General features: G+C 28.6%; 2 protein-coding genes across 2 annotated transcripts in view; one reads left to right on the top strand and one right to left on the bottom strand.

Annotated features, from left to right (window-relative positions):
• The first annotated feature begins 16,971 nt into the window (after positions 1-16,971).
• Svp (COUP transcription factor 2) overlaps positions 16,972-21,920 on the top strand; it is a 103,835-nt gene continuing 98,886 nt past the window's right edge. The window contains exon 1 of the mRNA XM_074251238.1: positions 16,972-17,328. The gene's annotated coding sequence lies outside the window, so the exon portion shown is untranslated. The remainder of the gene's footprint in view (positions 17,329-21,920) is intronic.
• LOC141532761 (general odorant-binding protein 72-like) lies at positions 17,341-21,813 on the bottom strand. The gene is made up of 5 exons (XM_074251253.1): positions 21,530-21,813; positions 20,600-20,688; positions 20,132-20,246; positions 19,737-19,807; positions 17,341-19,658 (listed from the first exon to the last, which is right to left on the bottom strand). Exons 1-5 carry the CDS (start codon positions 21,678-21,680, stop codon positions 19,641-19,643), a joined length of 444 nt encoding a protein of 147 aa, XP_074107354.1. The 5' UTR covers positions 21,681-21,813; the 3' UTR covers positions 17,341-19,640.

Below are 21,920 nucleotides of genomic sequence, written 5' to 3' on the forward strand. Positions count from 1 at the left end.
GGAGTCTCCAGCTCTTATTCTGTACTTAATATATTTTGCTCCTTTCTGTTATATATATAGTATATACTTTATACTTTATACTTGCTTAACTACTATCGAAGAGCTCTTTCTCTCATTTACTTCACTACACAATTCATTATTGTAACTCCCTGTGTATACTTTCATTTAACTTTGCTCGACAAATTTCATTTTATCCCGTTTATTGTGATTTTATGATCATGTTTTAGCTAACTTCTCGACACTGTTTCTTTTAATTTGTTTTAAAAATTTGTTCTTTGGGTTTTAGGAGGTAAACTTTGTTAATTAGTAAGCCGAATATGCTATCTTTAGTATATATATCCTTCATTAAAATCACTGCAAATTAAAAATACGGAGTGGATAATTTTCAATTGATTCAATTGATTCCATTTCTCCGGAGTGAAATTTATTTTTTCAATTTCTAAAAGTAGCATTTTTCAATAAATTCTCTGTAAAATAATTTATTTTTTAAGGAATTCTAAAAATGACCTTATGTCAAAATTTGATTAAAAAAAAATTTTGCGGGGAATCGACGTAATTAAAAATTAAAGGTATAAAACTGACAAAACATGGAGTAGGAATCCGAAAGGAGGCATTGAAAAATTCAAATTTTCCAAACAATTTTGAGCTTCTAACCATCTTCACACCGAAATTTTTCACAGAATAGTTTTTGAAAGTTCAAAAAGCTATGAATAGAAAATTTAATAGTTGAACTAAAGATATGAAGAACATATGAAAGTATTAAATTTTTTTATATGTTCGGAGAAACAAAGGCTATTGTCAATAAATAATAAAATTGTAGTTTGCAACGAAAATAATATGTTACATTAGTATACATGAATATATATTTAAGTACAATGTACACGTAGTTTGATACTTAAAAAACCATATAATATAAATGTACATGTAATCATATATATAATATACAATATAATAGCGTGTTTAACACACTGCTGGTGAGGAGGAAGCCAGGTTGACCCGCGGGTGATGAATGTTGAATATTTATACATACGAGGAAACGATCACTTTCTGTCACCACCAGTTGCACACTTATATTTTTATATACTCTTTTAGACCTTCTTATTTAAACATTTATCTGTATATAAAATGAATCACGTAAAAATTATCTAAAAATATGATTATTATTTTTTTATCAGTATTACGAGAGTACTTTGACGTAACATCGTGCCTCACAAATTTATAGTTTCGAAAATTAAGACTACAAGCATTTTTTTGAATAACTAAAATTTTTATGCATGCATACAACTCGATAATATAAGTATTATAATTACTACGTGTGGCCTTGTATCAACAACTTGTCCAAACTCATACAAATTCTTATAATTTTCTATAAATAAATAAATAGTTTATATCCTTTGACTGATAAGTAGTTTAATTACTATAATTTCAGTCTTTCAAGCAGCACATAATTACAATTATATTATGTATGCATTTCGACAGCTGATATATTGAACGCGATCTAAAGTTTCTTAAGATCGAATTTCAATAGAAGTAAATTTTCATTAATATTTTTATTGATTAACATGTCAAATGGAAAGATCAAATAATATTGAATCATTTTTTTTTTCATTTAATATGTATAATTGCACGCTAAAATAATATAAAAAGGGCATCAAATATTCAAGAGAAAAATTTTCTCAAGGTGAGGCGCTGCTTCCCTAAAATATCTAAAAATCTTGATCAAGTATAAAAATTTATTGTATCAAGTATTTATGATAATTTGAATTGAGAAAAAATTACTTCTACCAAGAATAAAATTTAAAGAAAAATTTTTACTTCGGCCAACACAACTTCGGTCTTCTTTCAGGCACCAGAAAATTTTCTTGAGCCAAGAATTTTGTTCTCCAGTCAAGAAATTTTTCTTTTTGTGTAGTGATCACCTAAAAGCTGCAAATTACAAATAATAATGATGGTACTTTAAAAAAAAATTAAATAATAAACAATGAAAATACGACAACAGTCGTAATTGATAGTACATCGATAAATTGGCACATCATTAAATTCAATGTACTCTCTCACGTGAAAATAACACCGTATAGTATAAAGTGTATATTCTATTCTTTGAAAGACCATAATATATAAGACACAAGAGCTTCATACAAGTACATAATCTTTTATAGTGTAGAAGGCTGAGAAGAACAGACGGTAGATTTTATGACGACCGCGTGATGCCGTGGAAAAGTATGATTTAGTAGGCAGGATAACGATACGAGGAACAGCTAACATTGGCTTGGGTGGTGTTTCCGTAAGATGCAAACGTGCCGTATACACGAGTTAAAGTGAAACGAATCGAGGTTGAAGGCATATCCGCGCTCTCTGTATCTTTCTGCATTTACTTTTGTATATAATCCGCGATGTGTAGTTTAACACATAGAGTGTATGATAGTTGATAGTAAATGTTGAGTCCACAGGCTGAATTCTATAGACTACATATTATATATCGGATAGATGAGGCGTGCACGTCATCGACATCATGACTAGACGTTAGACGTCTGGCGTCTTTTACTCGTGCAACGCGGAAGCCATTAACCGCCATATGCCATATGCCATACTGACTTTAAGATCTTCTAACGTTTGTTGTATACAGATACAAATACAGGCATAGTCGTGTAAATTTTTTGCATACATGTTTGTCTTGCAGTTAAGTGTTAGGATGATTTTTAAGCCCTCAAGACATATTTCGCGTTTTCACGGCGTTAAAACGTTACAATGCACCTTTTAGATGGATTACGATTGTATACTAAGTATACTAAGTGTTTATTCACGATTATTGATGATGCTTTTATTCATTAATGATTAAAAGGTGTCAAGTACTTGAAAAAAATTTTTTTGTATTTTATGGACTTGTATTTGCGTGATTATAAAGTTTAGAATTCTGTTATTAATCATTCGTTTTACTTTTATTTGTGTTAGCAAAATTTTTTAAATTAGAGAATCCTTTGGTAAGTCAAAGTTAATGTTTTGATGATCCCCAAGGTTATAAAATAAATATTTTCAATATATATAAAATATGAATGTCCATTTATCACCATTTATGTCCATAAACACAATTATCCATTTTTACCGAAAATTTATGTCAACAATTTTTTAAATGCATTATATGGAAAACAAAAATTATAATTGGATTTTGGAATTTTTCCCAATAATCTTAAATTGATTTTAAATAGTTGAAAAATATTTCATTTTATAATTTTAATACTAACAACGGCAGCCAAATTTTGAAACTAAAATCACCGGCAAAAAATTTATTTTGTTTTTTACAATTTTTTCAATTGCTCATATACATTCTGATAATAAAAATAAAATTTTTCATTAGTAGAAAATTGAAAGCTCTATAAAAAATTTGTTTTGTAATTTTTCACTAAATCTACTGATTCAAGAGATATTCAGTCTCAAAGTTTAATGTACGGCGAACTTGAAATTTTTTTCATTTTTCTTAAAAAAATTACATTTCCACCGGAAAAGTAATGGCTCGATTCAAGAGAAAAATTTTTGAGCCAAAAAAATCATTTCAAAGAACTTTATCGTCTTGATTTGAGAAGACAAATTTTTCAGAATGATTTTTTTGATTTAAGAATTTTTTTTTTAAATCAAGTTAATATTTTTTTTCCTAATGTAGATATATCCATTCATAAAAATTTTTTAAATGGTTCTGTAAATATTTACCACATAATTTTTTTGTGAAGAAAAAATTTTACACTTGGTTCTAAATATTAAACTATAATAATTTAAAAAATTTGCTTTTGAATGAATAAATTAAAATTCTTGAATTAAAAAAAAAAATTTTGAAAGGCAATTTAAAATACTAATTTTATTAAATTACGTACGAAGCAATAAATAAAAAATGTGAAGATAATTTAGCAATATTCCAAAGAGAAGATGGATTTAAAATAATGTCCTGCTACTCTGTTGATGTTAAAAACATAAGCGTACGGATTATTAATTAATCTATTAATCCCCGTCTTGCTTAATTAGCTCTCAAGAATTATAGATACAAGCTCGTTTCTCAGGTCCGTTGTCGGTAATTGGGGCTTACTCCCAGTACCAGTGGTGTCGAAATTTTGCACCGCGCTGGGGAAAGTTTACGATGCGGCGCCAATTTACAAAGGCGAACCCACTTCTTCCCTGCGAAAATACTGCGGCAAGCAAACGAGCGAGCAAAAGAGAGACGAAAGAGAAAGAGAGAGAGAGAGAGAGGGAGAAGGAGAAAGAGGAACTGAGTACAATGGATAGAGAGAAACATGGTTTGTAATGGTACAGTTTCATGCTTAATGATAAGGGAAAATTAGACTGTTATGTTTCATGCTTATTAACTTTACCTTCACTTTACAACATGTGCAATTTATTCAATTACACTTTTATATATTTATTTATCAGTCACGATTTTTTATCTATACACTAAATTAAACGTTACTGCACATTAAAGTTTTATTATTAAATTAAATTAAATTGATATGAACTCAATTTGTAATGAATTATCGTTAATAAATATTAAAGATTTTGTTAAATTATTTCAATCCTCAATTATCATTAAATTAAATCATTAATACGCTGTGTTAGAAATAATTTTTTTTGTTTCATTAAATTTTAGAAAATTCAGCAATAAAAACTTTTAATTAAGGTTTGGTTTCAAAACATTAGATGTAGTTTAAAAAGTTAATATCATATATTTTTTATTTAAATCAGCTTTCAGGCGGAAAGCCTAAACGTCAGTACTTAAAAATCCTGACAGATGGCGCATGATAGCAAATTATTTTCGGCACTATAAAGTTGTCCGATGTGACATATTTATTTATTTAAACTTATTGTGAAATTTAAGTCTAATGAAGATTTTTTTTATACACCAGCAAAAAAAATTTACTTGAATCAAGTAAATAATTTTGAAGAACATATTCTTGATTTAAATAGAAAAATTCTTAAACTAAGAAATTCTTCTTGATTTAAGTGAATTTTACTTGATTCAAAAATTGTTCGTCTTTATTTAAAACAACGAAACTCTTCCAAATTTTTTTCTTGGTCCAAGAAGTCTTCTTTTGAATCAAGTTAATTTTTTTTTCTGTGTAGGCTTGTGTTACTTTTAACTTGGAGTTATGTCACTTTATCAATACACATGTATTGTGATGAATTAAACTGGGTTTGGGTAAAAGAAGCCGTTAACACAAACATCAGTGTTAAAAGTGATGAAAAATTTTTTACGGTGTAATTGTAAAAAAATTTTATCATGAACCCATATAAAATTGAATAAAAAGCAAAATTTAACTTTTAATAACGCATCCATTCTTAGTAGATAATTAAAATCAATCTCTTTCATTGCCGTAAGCATTCATAGAAATCCATGGTATTAGCCGTGTCTCAATTAGCGATTTACGCATTAACAACTCAGTGGTACACAATAATAGTCAGTATCATATCACAACAGCGTCATCAGAGTGCACACGATATACCACAAGCATTAAAAGCTTCTTCTATACCATCCTCCTCTTTCATTTACACGCCGCCAACCCTTTTTCCGCAGAAGCCCTTTACGCCAACTCCCTCGGGAGCACCCTATCGTCAGTACATTATATCTATACACTCCTCGACTCCTTCACCCCCTGCTCAAGAGACAATGATCTACAGTGGTTCCATCTCCACTTTACTTTCTCTCTCTTTATTTCGGATCTCAATCGTTCGAAAAAAATCTCATTTATCCATTGTGTCGTCGCGTTAGTTGCCCAAGTAGAATCTGTTGAATGGAGTACTCCGCAGGAAAACATTCGATGGGGTGAGGTGTTTTCTACTTCAAGTATTAGACGAGAATACCATCAAACCATCGCCGTCATCGAGGGTTAGATTGTGCTCAGTTGGAAATAAATAAAAGAGAATGAATGATATAAAAAAACTTAAAAAACTGTAAACAAGTCGAGAATATATCTCATCTCGGATGCTGTGGCTCGTGGCAGCTCATACACTTGGCCAATCTTGTCCCACTCCTGAGAAATCTCTTTATTAAGACATTTTTATTATTTTACGTTTTTTATTACCATTGTAATTCACTTGGCCCCTGTATTTGAACCCCAACCCTACGAGCCACAGAATAATATAACATCTGAGCAAACCGTAAGCTGTCAGCCAAGTACCACGTACTTTATACCATGGACCCTTACGGTTACCACGAGGGATGCTGCTGGAGAAAATCCAATGGGATTTCGACACCCATGTCCCTGCCCCGTGTCCCGTGTTCCGGACTTAGATGGCACAGGTAGCTAAGATCATTATCATCATTATTTTGGGTCTTGGACCCTAATTTTTTACGACGGTCTATAAATACACGGCTCCATTATCTTAGTAGCAAAAATCAACGCTCTTTTGCTGCTGTGTTTTTACAACACCAGGTTGCATTCACGGCTGATGAATAGATGTGAAAACTCATCGTCTTTTTGCTTAAACGTGCATTGTCAAGCTTCTTTAACTGATCCTATTAGCCATAGAAGAGCGGTGGGTATGAATTGAATTGTAAAAAATATTTTTATTTAATACCTGCCATAAGTCAAAATATTTCGTCATTTACTGTCTTTTTTAGCGGCTGTTTTAAATCAAGCCTATGGATTATAAAATTGTGCTTTTTTTCAGCTTAATTCATTTGTTTTTTAAGATTACTCGTGGAAAAATTTTTTAATATAGCCTGACATGGTCATATATAATTTTTCGATCAAAGGCAGAATTGAAAATCTTTAATAAAGGGTGCATGATCGCTAAATTATCTCCTTACAAAAGAATTAAGTTCTGAAATAATTATTTTTTACTTTCCTAAGGAGCTTATTTGATATAAGTTTTAAGTTTAATCAAATACTAAATAATTTTGTTTAATAAAAAATGTTAATTGACATAAACATTTAAGAAAATAAAGTAAAAAAATTTATATAAATATTTGGTTAAATTTTGAAGTGTCACAAAAAATTAATTTTAAAAAAAATTTTTAATTTAATAATATTTTTATTCACCTGAAAAGTATTCATGGAACCAAAGTAAACGATCCTTAATTTTTGTAATTTCAAATTAAGTATTGAATTTAACACATGCTATCTACAGCTTAACAACGTGCTCAATTAAACAATCAATTAGCGTAAAAAAAAATGAAAACGATACAAAAAACTACAATATTTTTTAATAAAAGATTGAATTTTTCAATTTGAGAACAACAAAAGTTAAAAATGATGTGTTACCATACACCCTCTCTATTAAACACTTGATGTAAAATCAACAAGAGTGAAAGAGAGATGTCTGTACATATAATAGTCGGATAAAATACATCATCTCTTTGAAGTGATCTCCATAATTGGATTCTCAAATGGATTAAATCAGATGTGATGTAGATTGGTGGTCTGAAGAATCCCAAGATCAGATTGAAACCTATACTTACACTTATATACTTTCACTTTGTGTCACATACATAAAACGAGCGGTTGGTTTTGAAGGGGTTAGACATAACACGATAGTGGGAGGGAAGATAACAGCGAAGAGGAAAAGTAAAAGTGTCGCGTGAAGTTCGAGTGCACTCACGCGCTAGTGAACAAGTGACGATGAGGAAGATGTAAATTTTATGTATGTAATGTCTATGAATGTATATGTTGTTGCGGATGAGAGATATGTGGTGGATGAGACTGCAGGGATGCGAATGAACGGATTAAGGGATGATCCTGAGACACAAAAGGGCGCCCTGGTGCCACGTTGTCGGTGCTAACAGGATCGCATTCATCTCCGTTGGGGAATGTATACATATGTATAAAGTATAAATGGATGTATTTGTATGTGGTTAGTATAGTTGTTGCATTAAGCTTCACTTGTCGCGAGATTTGTAAAAATTTTTTCATGCTTCGTAATCTATTGTCTTTTTTTTTTTTTTTTTTTTCAATTGTTTGACTTTTTCTTCTTTAATAAGATTTTAGAAACAATTTGTTAAATTTTACAATCTTATTGATATGCAAGCCGTAACAGTTTAGTCTTATTTAACAACACAAAAAAAAAATTATTTTTTATGCCAGAAAATAATGTATTGTTGAGCTAGTATTCCTACAGTTTAAAGTAAACAAATTTGGCATCATTTTATGCATAAATCGTATGCAACGATGCATGACGACTACATATTTTTATGTAGCTTAGAGGCAAAAGCTTAATACGTATCATGCACAAATTATACAAGAAGAATTTATACAAAAATTTTTTTTGACGCAATCTGAAAATTTCTTACTGCACAGTAAAAAAAGTTTGTGTTAAATATACGGTCTACACAAAATCAGTCTTAAAATTCAATACACTCTGTGTTATTTTAACATAAAGATTATATTATTTTAGCACAAAGATTGTGTTATTTTAACACAGAGTGTGTTGAATTTTAACACTGATTTTGTGTCGACTGTATTTAACACAGAAATTGTGTTGATTTTACACAAAATTTTTTAATGTGTGTGTAAGGATAAATTGTTAAACTTAAAAAATTTTTCCTGTACACGCGGAAAAAAAATAGGTGCAGCAACAGGATTTTCTTGGGGCAGTGCCAGGATTTTCTCTGTTGGAGTTACAAGATAAAATTAAAAATTTTAAATAACGTTAATTTTTAGCAATTATAACAATAATTATTTTTTTATGCTTGTTTGTAGCTTGAAATAGCTATAATTAGATCATTTATGGCCAGATTAACCGATATCAGAAAACGATGACGCGATCCCAAAAAAACTAACTGCGCTTACATACACGCGAGTGCAGTGGAAATATAAATAATAATCATTTAAATTAACGTCCATGGTATATAAAACAAATATTAAAAAAATATTGTTGTATTAACTGTGTTGGTTAGTTGTATAATGTTGAATATTTTTATGTATGTTTTAGACGCCTGAAGAAGGTCAAATAAAATGTCATACATCGCAGAATCAATAATCTGCGTTTATCAATTTTGTCAATTTCCTGTTAATATTAATATTTATGACCAATAATATAACAATAATAAACGAACGTTATTCACAACTAATTTTATGCTCTACAATTATTTTTTTTAGATTTTGATGGACAATAGATCCATAGTCATTGACATAGATAATTTATATTATTCGATCACTAATGGTCTTTTGGTAATTAATATCATCTATTTTTACAATCACTCAGAAGCTTACGAAACAGTTAAACTTTTTTTTCATCACTATCTATAATTATCAATCAAATCCCCAAAAAAAATGATAACGTGCAATAAAACGTAGCATTATTTCACAATTTTTATTAATTTAAAACATTCGACCATTTCCATTTTAAGAGAGTACAAAAAGTGGCTTCAAGAGTTTGAGTAAAAAAATTTTTTCCAAAGTAAAAAGTGAGTAAAAGCACTTTTACCTAATAAGTAATAAGTTATTTCAAATTAAAAATATAATTTGAAAACAGAAAAAAAAATTTACTTGAATCAAGTAAATAATTTTGAAAAATTTCATCTTCTCGATTTGAGTAGAATAATTCTCAAACTAAGAAATTTTTCTTGGTATACTTAAATTTGACTTAAAGAATTTTTCATCTTAATTCAAGAAAATAAAACTATTCAAAATTATTTTCTTAGTTCAAGAATTTTTCTTTTGATTCAAGTTAATTTTTTTTTTTTTTCAGTGTACATAAAGTATTTATGGACTTACAGTCCTGATAATTATAATTGTTAAAGCGACGTTAAATAAATAATTTTAAAAAAAATGAAATAAGTTATATCTAGTTAACGTTCAAAATGAATTATTTTGCTCAAGAAAATTTTATTTCGTCCAAGATATTAGATATTTTCTATTGCAAAATTTTTTCTATAATTAGAACTATTCTTATTGCGCATACTTAGGATTTGTTTTAATAATTTTGTTTTTCTACAATTCTGTATTTCTGTACATGCTGCCATTAACTTTTGGTTGCCCCTGCAGTTGGTCAAAAAAAAACAAATGAAGAAGGAAAATGCGTCTTCCCTGAGCCAGAATTTTACTACAATGGTGTTAGCTAACATTTTTTGATAATCTACAAAAATCATTGTGTTTCTGTAAAAATGTGAAATAAAGAAAATTTTATCTAAAATATTAATGTGCAAAATTACTTGAAATTCTAAGAATCAAATTTTCTATACAATTTTCAATTAAAATTTTTTTTTCTATTGCTAGCAGTTCAGCTGGCCTTTAATGATGTGTCATCAACAGCCAATACTTATTCGGCAAAATAAACAGTAATTCAACAACAACTGATCACTGGAATGTGTAATTTTTTATCAAGCTGAGAAATTAAGAGCGATTGCAGCGTCGCCTTAGTCGGTGGATAATACTGTTACTCAGATTAATTTTTACCAGAAACTCCGATAAATTTTTTAGTAGTTTTAGTAAAACCATTTGAATTTAGTGAAATTTTTAATATTGAAATAGTTTAAAATAATTGTTGATTTTATTAATTTTCCATTTTTATTATTTTTTACCTGAAAATTGCAGAAAAAATGAATCGTACGTTTCTATATTTTTTTACATTACGTCCGTAAATAATTATTAAAAAAATTGTAATTAAATCAGAAGTTACAAAATGCCCCACTATTACAATGATTTTTACGATAATTTGTAACGAAAATTTCTTTCAGTGTAAAATTGAAAATTTTGATTCTTCGTAAGTAAATAAATTATCACTCGATGTTTATATAAGCAGAAGAATAAAAGCAATAATTAAATTTAATAACACAAATTAGCGTGAATAAATCAAGACCATATAACCATATATTCATGGACATTCACACCGGGATATTTGAATAACTGGCGTATGGAGAGAAGAGGTTGCCCGAGTATAAGTAAGTGGTATGAAGAAGCATATAGCTACTGGGCATTGTCTTGGCGAGTGATTTTGGGCGCCGTATCTGTCAGGCCCTCAGGACGTCCTGCTGATTAATGCCCGCGTAATTCATTGCGCAAGACGTTAAAAGTATAATCTCCGGGCAGTAGTCCTTCGTCCTTCCGAGGAGGGGAATACCGTACACGCGTTGCTTCTTTTAAGTGTGTGTGTGTGTGTGTGTGTGTGTGTGTGTGTGTGTGTATGTGTGTGTGTGTGTGTGTTGGTTACTTTTGGCTACTGCACAAACCTTCGGCATACGTATCTCTGGTTTAATATTCAACAAAGCACATGCACCACAGGTAAAGGTCTAAGCTCCCCAATAGTGTTGTTTCTCACGTGAGAAACCTAAAAGGGTCTTCTGTAATATTTTGTATACCATTGTTTGCACTTAGGATCAAGTAATTACACTTTTTGACCGTTTAGGTTCAGACCTTTCGGGTTTTTTATGGTTATTGAAATTTTACTTTTTTATTCGCTTAATCCGTTAATAAAATATTGAAAAATAAAATTATTTAAATATTTTTTTTTTTGTTCGTAAGTTTAATTCATGGGTGACCATGGGGCTGAAAAAAATTAATAAACGCAGAATAGAAGACGATAGAAAAACTTTGTCGTTATAAAAGTTCCATACTTAGGCTCTCATAATCAGAATATCGAACAATGATTATTAATCTCGGACATTCCAAAATTTGTAATTTTTTAAATCTCTGCACAATTATTGTCCATGATAAATTTTGATAAAAATTTTTGATTTATAATTCTAAAATCAAAAATTGATCAAAACCAAAAATCCTTCATGGTTCAAGAACTCTTGAGCTTGATTCAAAATAGTGAAATTCTTCAAAATGATTTTTTTAGTTCAAAATTCTATGATAGCAATCAATTTTTCTATCAATTATTAAATAAATAACGTTGATGTAAGTCATTCGTTAAAAACATTTTTTTATTCATATTTAAAAATTTTATTTCAACTTTTTTAAAAAGCTAATTATTATTACGAAGCAACGTACCTAATTTTTGAATCCAAAAGATTTTTTTGGGATAGATGAACTGATAAAAAAAATTAACGCAATTGAACAGAAAAATTCTTGAACCAAAAAAATCATTTTCAAAAATTTCATTATTTTGATTCAAGCAGAAAAGTTCTCGTCAAGTAAAATTTATTTACATCAAAAACAATTTCTTAATTTGAAAATTTTTGGAATTGGGTGAACTCTTCAAAAGTTATTTTTTTTTAAATCATACTGAAGCGTATCAAAAATATCGTGACCACGCCGGTTTTCATACATACATTTGACAGTCGGATGTCCACGAAATAATTTTTTTAAACATTTTTTTTAACTATTTAAACAGCAAAATGTCTTTTAAAAATATCATTAGTGTTTTTCCATTACATTTATATGTAAATATTGTTCTACATGTGCGATAGAAAATAAATAGAGACAATTTTAGTCCAAGAAATCGCTTAATTTTTGTAAGGCGAGTGTAGAGCACAATCTCATCCGCTTAGCTCATGAGGCGTGCAATTTTGAATTAAACAATTCTTTTTTTTTTTTTTAAAACACAACGAAACTCATAATATTAAATTTTAAAATTAAAATTAAATGTAAAGAAATAAATTTAATGATTGACTAAAACATAATTTCGCGGTGAAACAAGCGTTTGTATAATGAGGAAAGCTCTCAACTGCCGACTCCAAGCTCGAGTTGAAGTTGGGTAGAGTTGATATCTCTGGCCCTCGGTCATCGAGTACGGGGCACTCTTGGCCATTCGGACGGTGAGCCGTCCTTTCACGGATATCGGGTTGCCCATTAGCAGCTAGACCGGCTGCCCAGTAATTACGGCTTAATTAATCTTCTGCGGCTACATTCATTCTCTTCCTCTTTTCGTCCCTATTATCGCTCTTTCACTCCTACACTGCTTCCTTTCCGTCCATTCCATTCCACCCTATTCCATTCCATCATACTTACTCACTCATTCTCTCTTGTCCTGTCGCTATTTTAGAGTGATTACGACATGGTCAAAGGAAACATTTATGTCCGAAAATAATCCTTGTAATTTAAATTAACCCTTTGATAAACTTTTTCATTCATTAAAAAAGATTGATTTTTAATATTTCATCTGAAATATAAAAATGAATAATTAATTTCATTCAAAGAATCTTGCGAAAAAAAATAATTTATTATTTTTAATAAATTTTTGTGCATCAGTTCCTTGTGTACTTCCAACAAAGATCCATTAAAAAAGTTTAATGATGGAAAAAAATTTACAATCTCATTGTTAACTTCACAAGATATAAGCTCCCGGCTCTTTTTATTTCACTTGGGCCTTCTTAGTATTTTTTCAACGCACCCTGTTGAAAGGAGAGACGATATGCATGACAGCTCGACAGGTAGATGACAAACAATTGGATCTATTATTATTTTATATAGAATAGAATGGTGTCAAAATAGAGAGAATTTTTTAAAATTTTAAGTCATTGTTTGAATAAAAAAATCATTAAAAAAAATTCGAAAATTTTACTTTATACCAAAAAGATACCGGGAAAATGATGAGCAATAAAAAAATGCAGTGTTACTATAATTGTTCAATTTCATGGTACTTTTAATATTTTTTTCATAAAAAAATGGAAGAATTGATAAAAAAACAAATTTTTGAAAAGCTGTAATTTTATCATCATTAAAATTGAAAAAAAAAAAATTTTTTTTAATTGTGCACAAGAAAAAATTTTGATGTGTGACCTAATGTGGAAATTAATTATGTCAGGCCATATTCGGACATTTTTTAATCAAATCTTGAATCAAGAAAAAATTTTGAAACAACTAAAATTTACTTAAAAGAAGAAAAATCCCTAGTTCAAAAAAATTTTTAAGGAAATTATCTAATATTAGTTTTTATTTTAATCAACTACTAAACTAATTTTTGTTTAAAAATGTGAAATAATGTACACATTTCTATGAAAAATAAAAAGTTGAAAATTTATGATAAATTTTATTTCTTCTCATATATATTCTGATACAGCCACATATAACTAGATCAGTCTATGTTTAGCCATGTGAGGTCAAATTAAGCCATTCATGAAAACTAACCATATCAGGAAATATTTTTACGGATGAATGAATTAATTAATAAATGTATAAACTCAAATCTAAGTATTGTAAATATGTATTCAATTATTGATCCTATAATTTAATTTATATTTGTTGGACCTTTCATTCAAATGAAGAAATAAATTACCTGCCAAGCCTTATATAATCAACGAGTACTTTACTCATTAAAAAAATTTTCTTTAACTAATCTGCTAAAAAAAAAATTTTATTTACTATAAAAAAAGAAATCAATATTTTTTTCTTACAATAGGTAAATCAATAGTTCGTGTTTTCTTGATATTCAGTCAATTTTATCATTCCGAAGTGTGAATAAATTTCAAAACATCTTTTATGTTACTCTAGTCCAAAATACACAAGCTATGTGTAATAAAATTCCAAACAAATAAATAAATGAAAAAAAGTGAACTCTTCAAACTCCAGCATACTCGATCAATATTTAAAATACATAATGCGATTAAATTAACAATACCTAAATATCTTCACAGATAGAACAAAATCAATACCAAACAGCTAAAATAACTTTGATATAAATTGATAACGGCAATCTCACAATCGATATTATCTCCCAATAATCAACATCCGTTGCAATAAATTCAGAAGTCAAAACAGCAATTTAATATTCCAGTGAATAAATATGCACTGCAGGTTGTTATGAATGGCGGCGGTTCATTTATCTTTGCTTAGTTATTATTTAACATCCATAATATCAAATCAATGCACCATTCTACTAAACAATCAATGCATATATTTATATTTATCATTTGATCTGTAAATTGTGATTAAACTATATTATACTTCTAATCCCACTCGATTATCCAGTCATCGATTCATTCATCCACTTCTTGGACTAATAAATTGCTAGAAGTAATAAATATTAAATAGAAACCAACGCTTATGCATTTGGCCGAAGAGCCTGAAAACTTACCTTCTATTTTATTACCTTAAATTATTACTTTTAACAATTTACGAGGCTTTAATAATAAATTAATATAAAAGTTTTAAATATCTAAGCGGTTTTTATAACTAAAAATAAATTTTAATGATCTCTGATGCGTGCAAACACGAATATCAGTGGTCAATCGCACGGAAATTATATGCATAAATTTATCGGGACTGTTTGTAATATAAATATGTAATGTATTAAGTGTGTTAATGATTGACGTAAACACAGATAAAAAAATTAGTATGTACGTCAGTTGTAGCTGGATAATTCAAATCGGTGATTTCAGTGTCCAAAGTTCCGTAATTATTTTTGAAGATAAAAATAATTTTAATCATAAATAACTCATAAACTAAAATAAGAAAAAGAGGAAAAAAAATTCAATCATTTTGTAATAAATAACAGACTTGAATTAATAACACATTTTATTGAAAGGAGAATAATATTTTTTATCGGTAATTAGTGATTAACGGAAATCAGCGTAGCGAATTAGCCATCATCATTGATGTTAATGATGATGTCCATAAAGAGAAATTTTAAAGGTGAGAAATTCGCATTAACTATGTGTTTAATGTATCATTATTGTAAAATAGGTATTACGTATGTGTCGGGTATGTAATTATTTACGTTATAAATGATTGCCGAGTGGTCAGCAATAAACTGTTAAAAGAAGTTTAACAGTGTAATAATAAACCCAGAGAGTATAATGTGTAATTTATTATTCTCACATGTTTCTGACGTGGAACTGATTTTTATAAGTAAGTCGATAGTTTATAGAGAAATTTAATTAATTAATTTTATTAATTATTTTAGACTTTTTATTCATGTTTTATTTTATTTTACGATATATAAAGTAGGTCAGAAAAATAATTTAATTTTGTGCTGATCGAAAGAAATATATTACGGTAGTTTTTTTAATCAAATTTTAAACTGTATAATTTTTTTCTTCCTAAAATAATTAGATTTATTTAATTAATGTTTATATAAAATACAAGAAATTGTTTCTTCAATTAAATCCTTTAAATTCGGCGGTATGATCACAGCAGTTTAAACCGACTCTGAATAATAATTAATTAAAAAAAAAATAAATAAATAAATAAAATTTCAAATATTTTTCAATTGCATCGATAATTTGTTTTTTATAATTTTTTGATAAATTCTGTCTTTACAATAATTTATTTGTTAATTAATCTTAAAAATTACCATACAAAAGTTAATTTCATTAATATTAAAGTATTAATTTTATTTAATTAAACATAGTAACATTAATGATTTATTATTTTTGACTTTTTACATTGATTTATTAAGAAGAAAAAAATCTTTGTCAAAATTAGGTTCATTGTTCTATAAAAGACAAATTGATAAAAATATATAATTAATATGAAACTTATATCAACTAAATAAAAATTTATTTTAGTCTAAAAACTCCGTCCGCGTTCTGTTTTATTTTTTGACTTCGAAACTCTAGATAAAGAGAGTGAAAATTCACTTTAAATTCACTCCCGATTCTTTCATTTATTTTCTTATTAAAGTTCCAACAGCCTACTGGCCAATCACAGGGACACTTTATAGTAGAGAATTTATTCTTTACAATGTTCTGAATATTACCACTTTTCACTATAAAATTTTCCATCTGTCAAAATCGTCGCTATATTCACCCAACTAAAGATTAAAATTTTCATTAAATAAAAACTGACTGTCCTTCAAACGACAACAAATGAAAAAAAAAAATGAAGCAGACCCTCGGCAGACTGTGTCAATTTGTGGGTCGAAAATTTTAGCGACTAGCACCCACGAAGTAGAATAGAAAATAAGGGTACGATTTTGATTGAAACCGCGCAATCACGCCCACATTGCCATATGTCAACTGAGGAGAGAAGTTATCAGAGTATATCTGTGTACACAGGAGGTGGGAGCGGTTCGTGTTCTCTCTTAGTCACATCAGTACATAGTTTAAATTATCGAGGGGCTCTCAATAGATCCGCGGATTTAGTTGATGCGACAATGAGCAACGAGCAAGTCGTTGACAATCTTTTGTCGTTTCACCCTTTCACGCGTGTGTCGCGTGTGCTGTAGTCTATATATAAATATACAAATATATATATTGCTTGGCGTGTCAGTGTGTAAATGTGGATGTAGATTGCCCTCAGCTCTCATCTAGGACTGCTTCATTCTCCATATAATATTGTGTACACACACAAGACTCTTTTGTACTTGTGTTGGGCTTGGGTCGGAGACTGGCACGTGCCATCTTGCTTACTTTCACTCTCGAGGATCTGTATTGCTGTACTACTGGGTCTGGAATTGTATTAATGATTAGTCGGTTATGGTTCTCAGATAACGAAAGTACTTCTTAAGATAATACCGAAGAGTCGAGTGAGTGGATTTTTTTACTAACGATTAAGTCACTACTTATACGTCCCATATTTTCAGCTCATATACTTCACTCAACTTTACGCCACTTGCTGTTGATAGTCTGACGAATTAATTTTTTTTTATAAAACTTTCAAAGAGCTTTCAAAAATTAAATTTCATTTATTTATTGTATTATATTTTGTAGTAGATTGGATAGAAATCTAACTATTGCATCGGTCCTCATAACGGAACTTTTGAAAAACTTTTTCTATATTTCGTCCCAGGTCGTCAAGCGACAGCATATGTATCTATTGAATAGAACACGAATTATTAAAACAATACTATTTACAATTTGCGACGGATCCTCACTAAACTCAATATTAGGGTGTTCCAAAATGTAATTTCGATTATGAACCTCTCAAAATTGGAATTTTAGGTTCCGCTTTTAATAGGAGTTTTGTTTGGGCATTTCCTGACAAATTTTGAGCATAAAGAATTTATTTGATAGTTAGAAAATTTTTTAACAAGAGCTTTTTTTGGATACTTCCGGCATAATTTCGAAATTTCAGCGGAAATGCCCAAACATTTTTTCTAAAGTCAATTAATATCTATACGAATAAATGGAGAACCGATTTTTTGCCCGGTTATACTGCGAAAACTACTGAACCGATCGAAATAAGACATACCATAAAATGGACTGTGTATCAGAGAAGGTTTTAGTGTATGCTATGTTGGTTTATTCGGAACTTACATTTTTTTGACTTAAAAAAAATGAATTTTTATTGTAACTAAATTTATTTCATTCGATTGCCATTTGTTTAAAATAAAGTTTTTAATTATATTGGTTATGTTTATATATTAGGCAAATTTCTTCACTTATGAAACCTGCAATTTCTTTAACTGAAACTTTCAATGCTCATTACAAATTTTTTTTTTCACATCAATTATCATTCATTTTTGTAAGAAAGACACGGGAATGTTATAATGAGTGCACATTGAAAGTTACAATAAATATTAGCTAGAATAATTACATGGATAAAAGACTCATACCAATTCGATAGAATTTGGAATCTGTGCAAGTCAAAACAATACTCTAATTAAATTTCAAGTCTAGATCTAAAAATGCAATTCTATCAAACGTCCAGCGGAGCTGTAGTAACAGCTAGTATTTTACATATAAACCAAAAATTGGTTTAGGAATTAATTATCTCCCATGAAAAACTATTTATAAAGAAACATATGTTAAAATGTAAAAATATATATTGTAAATATACATGTAATTTATTGAAAACTAGATTGTACGTGTGCGCGCAAGCGTGCGCCTGAATATGATAGTAGAATTATATATATTTTTATACTTACATGATATATTTGGCCAATCACATTACAAATAATCTCAATTTTATTTCAGAATATATAAAATTTGTATAAAAAATATATTTATAATAATTTTTAATGTTTGTGTAATGCATAGTAAAGAAAAAAGTAATCAAAGCTGTTCATACTGTAACGAAAATTTCACGGAAGATAAATGATAATTTTCCAATAAATTTCTTCATCGAAATTAATGATTCCTCGGGGTTCAAAATACCATGAATGCAAAAAAACCATTAGTCGACACATGATGACACACCTATGTATTTTGTGTATTGTTACTATTTTTTCTCTCGGCTATTGGTGTTTACTGCCATTGTGCGTTGCGTTAGTCCTGGACAGCCCGCCATATCCTCAATAGCGGAAAAAAAAACCATTTACTATCACTAATGATCCTTCTCAAGCAAACAGCTTTAAATTCATGAATGAACAAAATTATTTCCCCAAAACGTTAAGCAAATTTTCACCTAAATTTTCACGCCAAATATTTGTTCAGTTTTAGAGACTGTTACTTTCAATTTGTATATACGGTCAAATTTTGTGTACACAAATGGCCAGATGTATAAAAAAATTTATTTATATCAAGAAATTTAAACAAATACTACTTTCACAAATGGATAAATTTTTTCGATAGATTTAAATTAATTAAAAAAAATTTGTTAAATAATTCTTGTCGAATCACCGTAAATTTTTTCATTTTATATTTTTTAACTTTTAATTTATTTTTTTTTTAATTGACTACTTATGCCATTAGTTGCATAATATACTATTGCATCAAACATATACACAATTTTTATTTATTTAATAACTTTTTATAAATATATTTTTTTTATTAATTACTACTTAAATTAAAATGTACTAAATAAAAAAATATATCGCTAATTATTTTACTACTTTTGAACGTGTATGTGAATTCATTTCTTAAATCTTCAATCCTGCGAAGGTAAATGGTAGTGCTTCTAAGGATAAAAATATGACTGAAAAAAAAAATTATCAATTTTAACAATTATTATCGGTTATATTAATGATAAATTAAATACAACAATGCACACTACCTTTGAATCAAGTTCGTAATGACATTTAGCCAAGTGATAACCTATATCACAGAGATCATCAAATCCAAGAGCTTAAAAATTGAATTTTAAAACAATCGATTAGATCAATTTAATGAAAAAAAAAACTATGGCACGGATATCATATATTAGGGTAGAAGTACCATTTATGGCTATTTGTTGTCCAAATAAACGATAGAAATGAATTTATATTAATAAACCATTAAAAAATGAATTTGTTTTTAAATAAATTTTTTAAACCTCGACAAAAATATGGTTACAATATTAAAATTTTTTATAAATTAATTCAAATGTTATCTGACCAAAAACGGTGCTAAGGTGGCCAAAAAAGATACTTCTACCCTATTTTAATAAAATTAAAAATGACAAATTTTTACCTCCTGGATAACACTTGCAGAATGCATCTACACCACTGTCTTGAATATCGTCTGGTAAAAACGCCTTCATTTGATTTATTGTTCCGTCCACATCAATTTTGTTATTTTTATCGACCTTGAACATAATATCAAGGAGTTATACATGTTTTTAACGGAAAATATAAAAGAAAAAATTTTTTTGTCAGCGACAAACCAACTTTTGGAAGAGCTCCGTTCACCCGTTGTTTATTTATTTAAAAAATATAAAAAAAAAATAAAGTTAGGTATTCTTTGTGTTATTCAACAGTATATATGTTGAAGTAAATGAATTTTATATTAATATGAATCATAGCTTTTGTATGAAAAAAATAATGAACATTTACTTTTCTTCGAGCGCCGAAATCAGAATGACCGCTTGACGTAAAATAAATAATAGTCGCTATAAAAATCTATAATCACAAATGTTAATAAAATATTAATTATACTCACAACTTTACTCATCTTAACCATACAACCAAAGTAACACTTGAGACCTCGATCTTCCGGAAACTCTCTTCGTTTATGAGCCTCTTGCATTTCTGAAAATAATTTTCAATTATGGAAATATTAACTCGGTTACTTATTATTTATCATGCGAAAGAAAAATAATTAAGTAAATTTAGTTTAAAGGTTGTAGAATGAAAAACTAAGAATTTTACGTAAAATCACGATTTCTAAAATTTCAAAATTCACTCCCGGGTTTCTACAGTGCATGCGTCGACTATGAAAGAAATAATCTATTCTTTTTTTCAAATAAGGTACCCGCGGTTAATAAGGCCTAAGTGATAAAAATGCTATTTAAAATAACCGCTTCCACTAAAGACTATTCTAGTAGAAGTGTCTAGCATAGAAATGTCGCTACAAGTTTATAGAGTCCCGATATAACGTTCCTTGTCTTCTATATTTCATCATCCGTCATTTGCTAAAGTAGCGCAGAAGAATTCCTAAAAAACGATTTGAGTAAATGGTAAACATTTTTTATAATTTTATATTTAATAATTTAAAATCATTGTTCTAATTTTTATCAACATCTTAAAAAGTATTGTTGCTCAATTTAAGTGATGATTGATCTCTAATACCAATTTCATCAAGTATAGTATAATTATTTCCAGTATGTATAACCCGCAGGCCTTATTACCCTATCGTAGTAAAATAAGGCCTATTCGCAAGGTTTTTGAAAAAATTTAATTTTGTGTTTGTTTATGGTGAAAATTACTATTACTCCATTATATTTTATGGCTAATGTATTAATTTAAAAATTAATGATACATTGCAATAATTAAATGCAATATTTTCGATTTTTATTACCCCCCGGTACCTTAGTAATCTAATTAAATCATGCTAGTTTAATGATAAAAAACAAAGCAACTGTACACTAACCTGGACTTACACCTGATTTACTCACACAAGTTTTACCCAACGAATTCATCATTTTTTGAATTTGTTCTTTGGTCATTGTTGCTTCAGCATCATAAAAATAAATAGCATTTAATATTGCTATAATAAGCGTACTAACAATAGCAATGTTCATTTTGTAACTCAAATATCAATAAAACACTAACCACAAATCAATTGTTACCATACAGTCGAGTGTAAAAACAACATCTAAGAAATAAAAATTTGTTCGTCAGTTCTTACATTCTTCATTCTGTATCATTTATATTATTGATTCTATACTTTATGTTTGATTGTGATGACCGTGTAATCAGTGCAATCGACTGATATTAACTTCTTTTCGATATCTTTAGACTATTGCTGTATTTATGTAATT

The sequence above is a fragment of the Cotesia typhae genome, unplaced genomic scaffold (genome assembly GCF_013202065.1).
Source record: "Cotesia typhae breed Kobodo isofemale line unplaced genomic scaffold, CoteBio_Ctyphae contig_122, whole genome shotgun sequence".
Lineage (NCBI taxonomy): Eukaryota > Metazoa > Arthropoda > Insecta > Hymenoptera > Braconidae > Cotesia > Cotesia typhae.

Bases quoted from the DNA above. Each gene is read 5' to 3' on its own strand.
- LOC141532761 (XM_074251253.1), bottom strand. From the start codon at position 21,680: ATGAACATTGCTATTGTTAGTACGCTTATTATAGCAATATTAAATGCT. The intron at 20,689-21,529 runs GTTAGTGTACAG...AATTATTTTCAG, and splicing joins TAAATCAGGTGTAAGTCCAG to AAATGCAAGAGGCTCATAAA. The intron at 19,808-20,131 runs GTAAAAATTTGT...TCAATTTTTAAG, and splicing joins CTGCAAGTGTTATCCAGGAG to CTCTTGGATTTGATGATCTC.